General features: G+C 40.2%; 1 protein-coding gene across 3 annotated transcripts in view; it reads left to right on the top strand.

The window, feature by feature from the left end:
- The window catches only part of ankrd22 (ankyrin repeat domain 22), a 40,430-nt gene that overhangs the window by 17,684 nt on the left and 5,672 nt on the right, over nt 1-17,074 (top strand). Inside the window, exons 1-4 of one of the 3 annotated variants that reach the window (XM_043712408.1) lie at nt 367-864; nt 9,395-9,583; nt 13,167-13,274; nt 16,248-16,325. In XM_043712408.1, the coding sequence (XP_043568343.1) occupies nt 844-864; nt 9,395-9,583; nt 13,167-13,274; nt 16,248-16,325 (396 nt within the window). In that variant the 5' untranslated portion in view covers nt 367-843. Of the gene's footprint in view, nt 1-366; nt 865-9,394; nt 9,584-13,166; nt 13,275-16,247; nt 16,326-17,074 lie in introns of those variants that run through there. The other 2 variants (XM_043712407.1, XM_043712406.1) reach the window with 2 other exon arrangements.

The following is a 17,074-nucleotide window of genomic DNA, read 5'->3' as shown; positions in this document are numbered from 1 at the left end:
TGCTCGCATTTGTCTATTTCTTTTTTGAACATTACTGTTGAATCTATTTGCCATTATCTTTCTGGACAGTGCAGATGACAAGAACGTGTTTTTAAAAAAAGGTTTCCTCATTAAAACAAGGTCAGGATACGAGGTATAATGAATTCTGTGTACACGTTTAATTGCAAATCAGCAATGACGCGTTTTTTTTTGTGTGTGCAGGTGGGAGACACAGTGAAAGACACAAAGTGCACGAATCTTTATTCAAATTCCACCACCAGGAAGATAGGAAAACACCCGAGTGGCCAGTGACAAACACTGCCCTTCATATCGAAGGGCACGACGCGTTTTAAACTGAATTAGTAAACTGGGGGGGGGGGGGGGAAGGATATTAATATTGGCAATTGAGAGGTTGAACAGAGAAAAGAGAAATGGAATTTTGCAAAGCTGGTGGATGTTCTCTGAATAAAAGAGAAAATGACTGGCTCTCCTTCAAAACAAGCTAGTCCAATACTGAACAAAAAGTACAACTCTCAGCTTTCGCCTGCACTGACTTGTTCCTTCACATTCCAGAAGCTTCAGCAGAACTTCGTCCAATGGATGTGCTGTGAATAGCTGACACTCCCAGCTTGTGGTCACCTTCAACATTCATACAACCGTTTTTTTTTCTGTTAAAACATCCGAGACCCTTTCTTTGAAACGGGTTTAGGATTAAGCTAGTGGAAGCCTGAGGGAGTGTTCCCCCCCACCTCCCTGGGTTTTTGGTTCCTATTCAGAGTACACTGTAGCAGGCGCAGCCTGAGAGGTGAAGTTCCAGTTCCGCCTGTTCGCCGCTGGCTGGCTCTCGGAGCGTCCAGGGCATAAATGGGAATCTTTTATTCGGAGGTGAGTACAGTACATTACCCAGTGCTCAAAGACAGGAGGCTTCTTCTGAGCTGTTTAGTGTGGGATAGATCAGTACTTAAGTGGAATTTCTACATGATCTGTACAGTGAGTTGACGTTATAATTCATCTTCCCTTATCGCATTGCTCTTACCAGAAAGTTTCCAAGTTTGTTTGTGGAGACAGTTTTAAAGTTTATCGCTGGTAACACTTTGACTACTGTAAATGAGGTGGAGAGGTCGACGCGATGCAAGACAAAAGACGTTTACCTACATTTTTTAAAATCTGAGACTTTGTTACAATCGGTCATTTTAAAAAGTTTTCTCGACTGTAGTGGATTTCAGAATGGTCTTATTCAAAATCTTGTGCTGCTGGACGGCGAATGGGAAGAGTTAATATGGGCCTGGTTCTAGCCCAGCGGGTTGTTGCTGCTGATAACTCCTGGACAGGAAAAAACAAAACGAGTTGCAAAATAAGGTGTGTCCAGCTTCTGCATGAATGAAGTATTCAAAGTCCATCTGAACACAGCTCCCTGTTTTGCTGCAGCTCTCAAATTGAATTGCCAAATCATGCATCCACTTGTGAAGCCAAACAGCCTGCCAGGAAACAAAATGGGGTAAGTGGCATCTCCAACATACTGTGAGAGAAAGTGAGGGCTGCAGATGCTGGAGATCACAGCTGAAAATGTGTTGCTGCAAAAGCGCAGCAGGTCAGGCAGCATCCAGGGAACAGGAGAATCGACGTTTCGGGCATAAGCCCTTCCTGAAGAAGGGCTTATCTCCAACATACTGTCTCATACTCACTTTACCAAACATGCAAACATACACTCTCACTCATGCACACACTCTCTCGTGGATGCACACACATAAAAGTCTATGGGGTAAATTTGCATTTGCAGAATTATATTTGCAGATAGATCCTATTTTGCTCAAAAAGCACATAATCTGCAGGCAGTCAATCCATGGTAATATTTTATAAATTCCTATTTTGGAAATAGAACTGGTTTGACTCAAGACTGGGTTATAGACAGACTCTAACCTCACGCCTTTAATGCACTGTCTGAGCTGAGATGTCACCTTTTATAAAACCTTAAATTATCTCAAGAATGTGACTTAAAAGAAGTTCTGGGATTTACATATTAATGAATCGAAACTTGCAATCCAGTCTAAAAGATGGAAGACTTAACAGCAATCCAGGTTTGTCCAATATATTATTTCAGTTACATGGCATTGTAATCTTTTGTTACAAATGTCTTATGACCCTACTGCACAGCTACCTGATGAAGGAGCAGCACTCCGAAAGCTAGTGTTTGCAAATAAACCTGTTGGACCATAACCTGTCGAATTGGGATTTTTAACTTTGTCCACCCCAGTCCCAACTCCACATCATAACGGAATAAAAGCAGTCTAAAATATTCTTCAATGTAAATGACTGAAAAATATTGTGAAGATTGCGATTAGTGCAGCGTGTTTGGCTGAGGATATTTGAGACTTTTCTTTTTCCCCATTTAGTCAGAGTAGAAGAGGTTTTGCACACATCCAAAATTACTATATGCCAGCTGCCATTAACAACTTAAGATAATGTCACTATATAAAATTATGTTGAAGGTAGAATAATATCAAATTCATGAAGCTAAAATGAACAAAAAAGCTTTTGGAACAAGTTCATGTATAATAGTGGAGTGGAGTCAAATGATCAAATTTCCATGGGGCCAATTTCCTGGTCTCAACTGATGACAGATTTGCTAAATGTGGGTGTTTGACTTACCAATTGTTCCCCAAGAATGGCCAATATAATATAATTGTCATTCTGATTTTTCTTTTGAAAAATCCTTGGTGGTGATTTCATCAGAGCAGGAAAATATCACAAATCAGCTCATTGTAAAGGTGTCCACACAGCTATACACACTGACATCTAATCTATTCTTCCGAACATCCAATGCAGACAAAGTGTTCCTAACCCACAATGTGTTCACAGTCCAGACAATGCATAGGCAGTTATTTCATTCTCAAAACAAAATGAGTCATGCTTTCAATATTAATTAGATGCATGGAAGCAAGTGGTATTCCAAGCAGCTGCCATATTAAAGTATATTATCTAGAATAATGCATAAGATAAGAATTGATAATTTGTAGAGGAATCAGAAATGGGCAATAAATGCTGGCTGAGCCAATGATGCCCTTGTCCCATGAACAAAAACAACTCAAACATTTATTGTGAAAATTTCATTGTTTAGGACTTACATACTGGCATGGATAGAAGATTAGCTGGCACATAAGCAGAGTTGGCATAATTGATCTTATTTTCAGGTTGGCACAATGTAATGAGTGGTGTGCTACAGAGTTCAGTGCTGTGATCTCAACAGTTTACAAATTATATAAGTGATTTAGACAAAAGAACAAAAGGAATGGTTGCCAGATTTGCTGATGATGCTAAGACAGGAACATGAGTAAATTGTGAAGTGGATATAAGTAGGCCACAAAAAGATATGAGTAGGTTAAGTAAGTTGGTAAAGATGAGGCAAAAGTGTGAATATGTCCATTTTGGAAGGAAGAATGAGAGATTGCAGACTTCTCAAGTGCAGAGATATCTGGCTGCCCAATCCATGAATCACAAGAGATTAGTGTGTAGGTACAGCAAGTAATTATGATAGTTAATAAAATGTTACTTATTACAAGGGAATTTAATGCAAAAAGATAGAGGTTATGATTAATTTGTAGAGAGTACTGATGAGATCATCTGGCGTATTGTGTACAGTATTGGTCATCTTATCTTTGGTGGAATGTAGATGCACTGGAAGCTGTTCAGAGAAGGTTTTATAAGATTAATATCTGGAATGGTCTAATGTTTTATGAAGAAAAATTAGACAGACTTCTCATACAAGAATCAAGTAATAGGGGTCACATTATAAAAATAAAGGGTGACCTCTGTAAAACCAGAAATGGGGTAAATGTTTTCTTTTGAAGATCATACTTTTTGCAAAACTCTGGTGGAAAAGGTAATAGAAGCACAGTCCATGAATATTCTTAAGATAGATGTGGATGGTTTCTTGTGAAACATTTCTGAAAAGTAATAGCACAGGTCAGCAGGATTGTAAATTTGACGTTACAATAAGATCAGTGATTTGAGATGATCAGTTATTTTGGTGTCCTGAAAAATATTAATTCATCAAGACAGATTGACCAATCGGTTATCTAGTGCACAGAAAACTGGCTCCCATACTTGTTACCATTACTCCAGTGATTACGTTCCAAAAGAGGTCAATAATTGGCTGCAAGAATATTATTACATAATGCACAATCAGTCAGCCAGCCTTTTATAAAAGATAAGACCAAAATAAAACTGGGTTGTTTTGAGGAGATAGCAGCATTTGTCAATTAATTTAGTTAGCTCTTTTAAATATCTGAACAGGATTGTTCAAATAAAACACCCACATATCCAGACTGAGTTAAGTACACATAACAAGCTTGTCATGTTTATCTAGCTACATGACTATCATTGGTAGAAATTTTAAGTTGTTAAAAAGTAGACATAAAAACAATCATTCCTGATGAAGGGCTTTTGCCTGAAACATCGATTTTCCTGCTCCTCAGATGCTGCCTGACTGCTGTGCTTTTCCGGTACCACACTCTTGCCTCTAATCTTCAGCATCTGCAGTCCTCACTTTTGCATATAAAATACAATCAGTTTGCATAAAGTAAGAAAATTCATACCTGAAAGTTCAGAATGCCGCCTCATACCTTGGAATGATTTTGTGCTTTCGGGACCGTGTATTTCCTCGACAATTTCCAAATCCGTACATCAAAACCAGCATCCAATAATATAAAGCCCAAGTTTTGGGAAATGTTGATTGAGGGCATTTTATTTCTCTTACTACCCTGTGTGAAAACCATTGTCGTTTGGAGATTTGTTAGCTTGCATTCCGTCGTTTTCTCCATTACCATTTCTTTTAATGCTGTGTTTGAGCCCAAGACCAAGGCTGATGGAGCACTGCACTTACATGGATTAATTCATGATCCTGAGCTGCAGCATTTTTAAAAAAAAACTTCCATGACCTAATCAGTGTTGAAATAGAGGAGCAGAGCACTTCTAAGAAATGGGAGCTGTCTGCCTGTCATTGTGGCTTCAGCCTTGGCAAATTGGATGAATAACTCAGTGGAAATGGATGGAGCTGAATAACAGCCTTGCATAGAAAGGGAGGACCAATGTGTGTGTAGACCCTACTTGGCCTCAGATTTGCTAAGAGGATCACTCTTGAGTGAAGTTACTCGGTCTGGTGTATCAATTTGAAAAAGTGCACCAAGAGCTTTGCAGGCTTAACAAGACTAGTTGCATTTCACTAATGCCATAAAGTCAGCGCATGTGAAGATGGATTTTTTCAGCCATTTTTAATATTAAAACCCTTTTTCCTGTGTTGAGAACAGGTTCTTTAATGATCTTGTTTTTCGGTTCCCTTGTACTACCTTTCCATTTGTGAGAAGGAGTGCAAAGGACTCTTTTCACGAACCTACCATTTCTTCACAGACTATAATAGTCTTCTGTACTTTTTCCCGTCTCTCTCTGATGGACTGTAACCCTTATAGCCCCTCATGTCCTTAAGTTACAAAACACTTTTACAGCTGATGTGGTGCAACGTTGTACTGTATGCAAACACAGTCGTTAATTTGTACATGGAAAATGAATGAAAGATTATCCGACATGGTGAGCGTGGAGAAGAACGTTGGTCAAGATGCCAGCTCTCCATTGAATGCCTCAAAGCAACAATTTCTATCTACAACAATTTAATGTCTCATCCAAGAGAGAGAATCTCTGACAATGCTACATTCTGTCAGTGCCAAGTTCAGTATTCTGTGCTTGGGTCCACAATGAGGCTGAAATCAAAAGTACTTTGTTTCTGAGGCAAGAATTGTATATCAAACCAGTCATAGTTAAAAAGGTACAAAGACATACCTATTCTCAAAGGTCTCTCAAGGGTGTTGCAACTTAATAATAGATGCATTTTTAATAAGAAATATTAATTTGTTGAACAAGCTTGGATTCCACCAGTTTTGCAATTTACCACTCTGTGTCCAACCTCCTTATTTTCTGTCTTGAATCTGTCCCCAAATCTTACCAGAAATTCGTGTTTGAATCCCACAGTCAGATTTCTGAAACAGCTTTTAGCAAGTCAAAACTGACATTTGTATTGGTTTGAGCCGTGGGTGTCACTGGCCAGACCAATGTTTATTGCTCCATCCTTATTTGCTCTGGAGAAAGTGGTGCGGCGCTGTCACCTTGTTCGCTCCAGTCCTTGTTATAGGGGCACCCATAATGCTGATAAGCATGGAGTTTCAGGATTTTCACCCCAGCAATAGCAAAGAAACTGTCATATATTTCCAAGTCAGCATGGTGAATGACTTGGAGAGGGCCTTGGTGGTGTTCCCATTGTTTTTGCTACCATTTGGTGGGTTTGAAAGGCGCTGTCTAAGGAGCCTTGGTGCCTTACTGCAATGCATCTTGCAGAGGATGCTCACTGCTGATGCATGTCAGTGGTGAGGGTGGCACATGGAGTGCCTATGAAGTCTGACCATTCCCAGTGTCTCCCTATCCCACTGACCTGGTCAGGAGTGTGATGTCCTTGTATGGTGACATTTTTGAGGTGCAGTCCCATCTGTGGCCACTGTTGCAGTTGCAGAGCTGCTGGACCTCTGGTTGACCAGTAGCCCCAAGCTGTATACCCGGGGACAGGGTAGTGGAGAGGATACCATCCTTAATAGGACTTGCATCATAGCAAGCTGTTTCCCATAAAATGCAGCTCCAGGTCCCAGGATTTGGGCCTTTCCCTGAGAGTCCACTGTGGGAAAATTAGTAATAGAAATCAAAATGATGGACTGATAATTGGACATCAGTAAAAGAGAAGACACCACTCTAGAGTGATCATATGGAGAGAGATATTGAACACTACATTACAGGGCTGGATTTGAGAATATGCTCCTTTCAGGGGTATAAATAAAGGAACGTTACAGTACATTGGGATTTAAAGAACCTTACATAGAGATAAGCATTAAGCAATCTCAGGGAAATATATGTGCAGACACCCCAGTATGAGCTATTACAGACTGGTATCTCAATGTGCAGGGTAATAGTATTGACTTAAAGCACAAGATAGATTTTGTGGTTATGATAAGGAATTTAAGCTGTAAGTGATCTGAAAGAGAACTATCAAGTAAACTCCAATGATTCTGCTTGATGGTCAGCGAAGTTTCTGAATGAAATGGGGGATTACAGTTAGTGGGAACATGATGTCATAATTGAGAAGTATGTTGGAACCTCTTCCTTTTTTGACTTCTGTTCCAGTGACAGGATATTTGAAAGTACTTCTGCTTTTAAACAAAAAAAAGTTGATGTCTTAAAGTGAACATGTGCAAAGCACCAAAGGGATGAAGATGGGGTTCCCCTTGCAGAAGAGGCCAACCCTCACAGGATGAGAACTGGTTTAATTTACAAATTGATTTTCAACTAGCTGTTGAGATTGTTTTAAAGAGAAATTTGTGCCCCCACCCCCACTTCCTATCCACTTTGGAGAGTGAAATAAGTGTACAATTTTGTGGATATTTAAAATTCATAGTTAAAGAACAATTGATGTAGAAAACACCCATTCAGCCATGCAGCATATGTGCAGAAATAGACATTATCATTTGAAGTTGATGAAATTTTGTCAAATGGAAGTGTTGGTCTTAATGCTATTGCACCCTCTCCAGTGACAGGAGCAGAGATAAGGAAGAGCAGTAAAATAATGGGGAGCCCAAGTCTTGGGTAGCTCCCTGACTCTGTACCACTGCCAGAGAGGGTTCTCCAGATAGTGCCTATTAACTGGGACCACCAGTGTTCAGCCATTAGTGAGGCAGCAACCCCCAAGCCATGGAGAGGTGGTCAGAGGCAGGAATGTCAGCTTCTGTACCTGCAGTGATCCTCCCAGAAAACTTCCCTCCGATCAGTGGGATCTTCTGCTGTTAGCACCCTCAAGGTTTTATTGAAACTTTGCTTTCCTAAGGTTGAAGGTTTAAAATCTGCCTCAAACAATGGCCACCTCTTCCACCGAGGGTTTTTTAGTCCCCCGACCTCCTTTTAATCTTTCATGCAATGTGAGTGTTACTGGCAAAGCCAGCATTTACTATCCATCCCTAATTGCCTTTGAACTGAGCGATTTACAAGACCATTTCAGAGAGCAGTTAAGTCAGCCTCATGACTGAGAGTCTGGAGTCATTTATAAGATGGGATAAGGCTGGCAGATTTCCTTTCCTATTGTTGATAATGTTATAAACAAAAACAATATTTGCTGGAAAAGCTCAGCAGGTCTGGTGGCAACTGTGGAGAGAAAGCAGAGTTAATTTGTCAGATTGGGTGACCCTTCCTCAGAATGTCTTCAGTCCGTTGAGTCTGATTTACAATTTTCGCAGTCGTTTTGGTTCTTATTGATAACATTATGGTCACTATTACTGAAATGAACTTTACATTCCTAATTTATTGATTGAATTTGAATTTGAAATTGAATTTGAATTTAAATTCAAATGGGATTTGACTCGATGTCCCTTGAGCCAATAGCTTGGCCCTATGGAGTTACTAGTCCAGTGATGTCATAAAGAACCTCCTTTAGAGGCAATAAAATTTGGGTAAACATGGAATGTTTTAGTCAGAAAAAACAGAACGGCAGAGTATTATTTACATTGGGAACTATTGATGTACAAAGGGACTTGGATGTCCTTATATACGGATCATTGAAAGTAAGCAGTTGAGGAAGACCAAGCTATGTTCACTTTCATTGCAAGAGGATTTGGATACAGGTGCAAGCATGTGTTATTGCTGCTGGTCAGGGCCTTGGTGAGACCAGCCGTAGAGTATAGTGTCTGGTTTTGGTCTCCTTTTCTGGAAAAAAGTTATACTTGCCGTAGAAGGAGTGCAGTGAGGGTTCCCTAGCCTCAGTCTTGGTATAGCAGGTTTAGTGTATGAGGAGAAGTTGATCCATTGGACGTGTATTTACCAGAGTTCAGAAGAATTCATAAACGTATGCTACTCTGCCAGGGCAGGACGGACTATATTCAGGGATGATGCCCCTCCTGGGGTGGGTGGGTGGTGTGGTGTACAGAATAACAGCTCGCAGTTTAAGGATGCAGAATAGGCCTGAAATGAGGCAAAATCTCCATTGAGAGTGGTAGCCCTGTGGAATTCTCTACCACTTAAGGTTGTAGTCGTCCAGGCACTGAATGTATTTAAGAAAGAAAGAAACAGATTTCTGCACACTACAGATGTAACAGGGTACGGGGAGAGAGTAGGAGTATTGAGGTAGAGGTTCAACCGTGATCATATTGAATGACAACTCTTACTCCCATTTTCTATGTTTCTCTGATGATACAGCATTTAAAGTTATAATTTCAGGGTGAATTGGCATCCATTCTTGAAATGGGTTGGAAGAAATGACCAACTTGTTAATGCTAGGCGGTGAACAGGCCTGGAAGAAGCAATTACATTAAGATTCAGATTTTCCTTCCCTCAGCCAATTTGCCAAGCTGCTTATGAAAACAATTTTGAAGAGCTGAGGAAGCTGCTGCAGGAAAACAGAGACGTGAATGCACAAGATGACTGTTATGGAGACACTCCCATCATCGCTGCATGTCGAGCTGGTCGTGTTGAAATGGTGCAGTATCTTTTAAGAAAAGCAGCCAATGTCAATATCAAAAACAAGGTGACCTTTTTCTTCCTCCCTTGTTTGCTGGTTTATTGCAATTACTAAGAGCATTTAACCCATTCTGCCTCTCTTTCTGGGTTTCACCTTTTATCCCTGGTGTCTCAATTAGAATGGCTAGCGTTAACCCCGGTATCATTCCCACAAACATGGATTCCAATAATGTTTCTATTTCAAGGAATAGAAGGATCATATGACAAGATTTCAAATATTGAGACTCTTACTATTTTAAACAAATCACAAGTAACATTCCCAAGTTTTATTCAGGAGGTCACTTGTAAACATAAAAGTTAAATGGGCAAATCTTTTAATATGAAAGTATATCTTTTTCCAGAATCAGACTTTATGCCACCCAGGAATCAGGCAAAATCTCTTAGCTTCCAATAGCTTCTTTGCTATGACTTTGTTCAGTGTATAATTTCTAATTTCACCACCCTTCAACCCCTATCCTCAGATTCCTAAACTGACCAATCTGTGAGGTTCAAGGATAACCTATAAGCCAGTACTATGGCTTTCGATGGCCTATTCTTCCTCAAAGATCATTTTCAATGCAACATCATAGTAAAGTCAATAGCAAGGAGTGATTATCGAGTTTGGAAGAATCTATGTGTGTTGAAGTTCAGGAACTGCAAAGGGAAAAGGATCCAGTTACGTACATATGTCCGAGCAGTAGTCAGAATGTGTGGAACAAGAACGATCAGAAGATAGAAAAGGCATGTAAGACAGGCAGTGTTTCAAAAATCCTGCGGGACTTCAATGTGCAGGTGGATTGGGAAAATCAGGTTGGTAGTGGATCCCAAGAAAAGGAATTAGTGGAATGGCTATGAGATGGTCTTCTTGTGGTAGACCTCATGGGGGAACGGGCAATTCTGGATTTGTGTGACATGAAATGAGGCAGACTTAGGGAGCTGAAGGTGAAGGAACTCCTAGGGCCTAGACACCATAATATGATAGAACAGTTTGAGAGAGAGAAGGATTGAGTCAAATGTAATGGTACTGCAGTTTCCTCCCACACTCCAAAGATGTGCAGGTTTGGTAGATTAACCATGGTAAATTGGGGGTTGTGAGGTATGGGGGTGGGTCTGGGTGGGATGCTCTTCGGACAGTCAGTGCAGACTTCATGGGCTGAATGGCCTCTTCCTGCACTGTAGGGATTCTATGATTCATTGGAGCCAGGGAGGTTCTCCTGGGCTGGAAATTGACTAATGTAACACTCCTGTTCAAGAAGGGAGGGAGGCAGAAGATAGGAAACATTAGGCTAGTTAGCTTGACCTCGGTCATTAGGAAGATTTTAGAGTCCATTATTAAGGATGAGATTATGGAGTACTTGGAGGTGCATGGTCAAATAGGGCTAAGTCAGCACAGCTTCACCAAGGGAAGGTCATGATCTGACAAATCTGCTTAGAATTTTTTTAAGGCAGTAACAAACAGGTTAGACAAAGGAGAGTTAGTAGACGTGATCTGTCCCAGAAGGCCTTTGTCAATATACCATGCAGGTAGCTGCCAAATAAGGTAAGAGCCCATGGCATTAGGGTCAAGTTATTGACATAGCTAGAGAATTAACTGACTGGCAGAAGGCAGAGAGTGGGGATAAAGGAGCGTTCTTCAGGATGGTAGCTGGTAACTAGTGAATTTCTGCAGGGGTCAGTGTCAGGACCTCAGATATCTAAATTATACATTAATGTACTGGATTGTTGCTGTGTTTGTAGATGACACAAAGACAGATGGAAGGACAGGTAGTGTTGAGGAAGCATGAGGATGGGCTAGAAGATAAGGCAAAGGAGTGGCAGATGGAATACAATGTGGGAAAATGAGATCAATAAAAGCATAGTCTATTTTCTAAATTGGGAAGGGCTTTGGAAATCTGAAACACAAAGGGACTTGGTAGTCTTAGTTCAGGATTCTCTTACTGTTAACATGTAGGTTCAGTCGGAGGTTGAAAGGCAAATGCAATGTTAGCATTCATTTCAAGAGGGCTAGAATACAAAAGCAGATACATATTGCTGAGGATGGATAAGGCTCTAATCAGATTGCATTTGGAATGTAGAGTGCAGTTTTGGGCCCTGTATCTAAGGAAGGATGTGCTGGTGTTGGAGTGGGTCCAGAGGAGGTTTACAAGAATGATCGCAGAGATGAAGGGCTTTTCATATCAAGAACGGTTGAGAACTCTGGGTGTGGACTCAATGGATTTTAAAAGGATGAAGGGAGAATCTCATTGAAACTTACAGAATATTAAGAGGCCTGAATGGAGTGGATGTGGAGAAGATCTTTCTACTAGTAAGAGAGACTAGGACTCAAGGGCACAACCTTAGTGTGAATTGATGATCCTTTAAAACTGAGATGAGCAATTTCTTCAAACCAAAGGGTGGTTGATCTGTGGAACTCATTGTTGCAGAGAAATGTGGAGGCCAGTTCTTTGAGTGTATTTCAGACAGTGATAGATCATTGCTTAGTAAGGTGATTGGGGAGAAGGCAGGAGAATGGGGTTGAGAAATACATCAGCCATGGTTCGAATGGTGGTGCAGAGTTCGTGCACAGAATGGCCTTATTCTGCTCCTATATCTTATGGTCTACCAATCACATGGGTCTCATATCCATGTAGGAATGCTGATCAATTAACTTCTAAGGAATGTCTAACTCCATTCTCTCTCGGACTTAGACAGATTAGAATGAAATTGTTTATAAAATCTGACATTCCTTTTGAGACTTGAAGACTAATGGTCTACCCATAGTCAACACATACATTCAGACCTTTACGCAACACTAAGAGTCTTACAATGTCATCCCAATAAGATGATCCTGACCCCTTCCACACCCCACCCCACCTCACCCCATTTAACCTTTAATGGAGGAGCCATCCAAACTTATTGACAGGCAGATTTCAGAACACAACACATGAATATATTCATTCTGACATTTTGCTCTCAATTATAAAGGTAGTCCAAAGCCACCCTAATCTGACAGACTTGAAATTGAATAATGCCCCCATAAACAAGTGTGAAATTAAATTTGCAAATCATTGGTGCCCTACCCTTGCAGCTGGCCAGCTGCAGTTTCTATATGCTGAAGTCAGGTGGCTAATCTGTGCTCAGATTTGTTCGATCTTTGAAACCTCTTAAAGAAGCCACATTCCTTGCTCTGCGGAAACACTTGTCCAAATCCCTCCACCTTGTCACTTCCGTCCCTGATTTTAAAAGGACCTTTCTTATTTAAAAGTCCTATCCCATGACTGTGCTTTCAACTCTCCCTCTTTGTTCTGCCCTTTTCCAGACTGCATCCTCCTGTTCCTTGCACTCTATAAGCTTTGATTCACCCTTGATTCACCCTCCCCTTCACAAGTCCTGTTTACTTTGTAGAGACATACAGTCAGCCTACCTTGAGCATTGATACTGCTCACGTAACAACCTTTATCTGACCTCCTCATTCACATTTGCTGTTGTTACACTGGATTTAATTATCCCACAGCCTGATGTAAGGAGAGGTTAAATAGTTGATAAAAATATTAAACTAGAAACGGGGATACTTGCATTCTAGATTATCAGTATTTTTAAGTAAATAATTTTTATTTTCCTTAATTTTGAAGAAGGAACGAACATGTTTACATTATGCTGTCAAGAGGAAATTCTCCTTTCTGGATTACTTGCTGATCATTATCTTGATGCCTGTTCTGCTTTTGGGCTACATTATAATGGTAAGTGTGAGGGCTTTCTGACTGCAAATATAGTATTGTTAATTTAAAAGTTATTACTGGTTTAACTGAATTAACAGGGGATACAAAAGCTAGCGTAACTTCCAGTGACACTATGCTTCACTGCTGTTATGTACTATCCATTTTCCAAGCAGAATACCAAAGATGTCAGCATATAGTTGAATTTGAAGCCTCAAAAAGTCCTTCTTTTAAAAATTTGGTGCTGGCTGATACAGCCATTATAACCCTGAACTGATGGACTGGATGTGGATGGTCAGCTTTCTGTCATTTGTTATGTGTGGTCTGCTCTGTAGGCGTGTGTCTTTAAGCTTCTGTGAATCTTCACAACACTGCCCTTATCACTTGCATGATCCCCACAATCACCTGATGAAGGAGCGTCGCTCCAAAAGCTAGTGTGCTTCCAATTAAACCTGTTGGACTATAACCTGGTGTTGTGTGATTTTTAACTTTGTACACCCCAGTCCAACACCGGCATCTCCGAATCATGATCCCTTACAGTCAGCTAGAAGATGTGGAAAACATGCATTGGTGGTGTAGAAAGTTGAGGCTGTCTAATAATGTGAATATAGCCAGTCATGGCTGAAAAAAGAGTTGACTTTTATACCTGGAGTTTGGACAAATACATGATTTTTAAGACCAAGAAAAAGACATGACCTATACGTCAGGTCAACATAGGTTGCGATTTCCACGATATACGTTGGGGAACTTAGGGCGTGGTGTAGTAAGGTTGTTGACCTTTCATAGCATATTGACTAATCTTAAGATGATGGCGATCCTCATGAACTGTGAGTCACTTTCTAAAGTTGCACCAGGTGATCTGAACATATAACACAAGTAACTGAGAAATCATTCGGATGATGTATAATCACATTCGATGGCTGATGGGAATTAGAGATGTCAATTCTAATTCACACTCAAAGTGAGAGGGGAATGGTGGTAACTAACTGGGCTCTAAGCTCTGAGAAACAGTGTTGGTGGTCATAGATATTGAATAGAATGGAGGCTTATAAGAAATATTACCAGCTTAGTTATTGAAACTTTGCCTTGAACCGAGCAGCATCTCAACCACTGATAATGAAAGGCCTTGATGCAGATGTATCTTGACTTCCATAACGATAGCATTCCTGAAGAAGAGCTCATGCCCGAAACGTCGATTCTCCTGCTCCTTGGATGCTGCCTGACCTGCTGCGCTTTTCCAGCAACACATTTTCAGCTTCAATAACGATATCCTTTCCACCAGAAAGTCTTTGGCTTGGAGTACAGTATCTGCCTCAGCTCAGCTGTGTTTACAGGTGCTGCCATGTGGGCAGAAATTTAGCCTCAGCCTATTTGCTGGGATCACTATAACCAGAATAAGTGTCAGGGTTAGCTTAACACCATCCATGTGGGATTGAATCAGTGATGCAAAGGTATGCAGGAACGACTACGGAGCAAAGAAGCAAAACTGTCCAGCTTTTGAGTACGTGCAGCCCTAGCCTTAAAAAAGACGCATCTCTCAACAATCCAAAGCCTCAAATATCCCATTAGCTGTCTATGATTGGATCTCCCATGCATGCAGGTGGACATTCAGGTGACCCGGGGATACTGAATGTTAAGACTATATTACTGAAGGCACAAACTACAGATGATGGAAATCTGGAATAGAAACAGAAATTGCTGGATAAACTCAGGTCTGATAATATCTGTTGGTGTTTTGAGTCCAATAAGACTCCCTGGAATTTCTCCAGTACTCTGACAACCAAGCTTGGACCTAATAGTTAGGAAAAAAACATTGCAGCAATTCCATTTGCGCACATTCACTATCAAATCTCTGTGGAATAATAAAGCAAATCGTTTTACCTATCAATGCTCATCTCCTATTTCAATGGACGCTATTAGAGGATACACCCATGGTTGATGCAATATTTGTTCTGGTGATTAGTAATTAGGTACTATTTGTTTGAAAAGAAATATATGTACAGATGCTATCAAACCTCAGTAGTGAAATGCTGTTGATATTTGCAGCAGAATCTCTCTCAAACAGTGAAACTTAGATAAGATGGGATCTCTAGGTCTCCATACATTTGCTTGATAGAATTACAGATCTCTTTGCAGTAGTAATTCCAATTAAGATTGACTTTCCCAGAAAAAATCTAATTTATTTTCCCTTTTGAAAATTGGGACATGACTTTAGTTCGCCCACAAGGCCTCAGGCACAGGAAAAAATACAAACCTCAAAGAACAGGAAGATTTTTGAATGAGTTTATTTTAGCAATTACCTTTGCTGTGTAATTTGCCTTGTGGTATTTCAACTAATTAAATATGGTAAGTCAAGTTAATATTGAACTTAGCCACATATTGTCTACAAGAACAGTGTGTTGCTTCACTCTTCTTGAAGAGGGTTGCACAGCTTGAGGTTACATTATACTCTTGGCTTGGAGTCAGAATATTCAGGCTCTACTCCTGTAATATCTAAGGATTTCTGACTTTCAGTGGGCTGGGAGGCTGCCACACCAGAAATATGTACTGGAAAGATGCACACTGCAGCTGATTCTGACCACTTACATAATTTTCCAACGTCAGACAATATTGTAACTACAGCAGAGCAGTGAGGGAACGATCAGGTCTCGTGGTTCAGTTACATGTCAAACATGCTCTTCAGTCTCTGTTCTGGTGGCTTGAGTAGATGCAAAAGGATCTTGTGCAACTTTTCATAGAAGGGCAGGAATTCTGGTGTCCTACCCGAGTATTCATCTTGCAACTGAACCTGATGGAGTCCATCTTGTTGCTCACTGTGCAAAATATCTGCTACATTTATTTGCATAACTTTTAAGTATTTTGTATGCAATAAGGGGCAGTAAGGTGCAATCAGTATTAGTTCTTTCTTGCAATTGATTGTTGAGTGTGAACAGGCCAAGATGTATATTAATTTTTCATGTAGTTCATCTTTATAAGCCTTGTAAACTTGTTCCATAGGAATCAAAGAAGAGTCGGAATGAAGCATTGATCAAGATGTTGTTGAATGCTAAAGTGGATATAAATGCAACTGATGATGTAAGTTTCAGTGGATGATTACAAGTGTTTAATTTTTGCATGGAAAATACACCAGTTAAGTCTCAACAATATGTTTTTTTAAGAATCATGTTGCAAGTAATCATTCAGTCCGTTGTGTTGTGCTAGCCCCTGGAAATAACCATCTAATTAGCCCCATTCTCCTGGTGTTTCACTAGAACTCTGCAATTGTTTTCTTCTTGTAAAACATGCCTTGTTATCAATGAGGTGCTTACTTCAGTGACTGCTAGAAAGCTTAAATTGATGCTTAACAATGACATTTTGGTGTTTGTCAGAAGGTGCCTTTTTATGTGACAGGAATTAGTCACCAAGAGGTCTACAGCTTCCTTGGCAAAATTAGACAATTGCCCTGATTTGATTGATCCTAAATCCTCTGTTCCTTTACTAAAATCAACTCCTTCCAGCCCTTGTTTCTGATTTCTGAGACTACCTTAGCCCATCTATGCTGAAGTCATCATTTATTTCTTTTAATACCTTTTTAGACTCAGTGGTCCCAGTGATTTCATTCTGACCCCCATTGTGTACTCATTTTCCATAAACTTGCAGCTCACCCAAACGTTTGTCCCTGGCCTAACACACACCAACTGTGTTTGTTGAACCTCATTAAGGACCTGATGTAACATTTCTATAAACCATTTTAAACTGAATAGTGCCCTCAAGTGGAAGTAGATATTTGTGCATTGTTTAAAGTTCCTCAGGTCAAAGCAAATATATAAAATACAACGGGTGCC

Source organism: Chiloscyllium plagiosum, chromosome 22, assembly GCF_004010195.1.
Source record: "Chiloscyllium plagiosum isolate BGI_BamShark_2017 chromosome 22, ASM401019v2, whole genome shotgun sequence".
Taxonomy (NCBI): Eukaryota; Metazoa; Chordata; class Chondrichthyes; order Orectolobiformes; family Hemiscylliidae; genus Chiloscyllium; species Chiloscyllium plagiosum.
The sequence above is the reverse complement of the archived record's forward strand: the minus strand, read 5'-3'. Positions and strand labels throughout refer to the sequence as shown.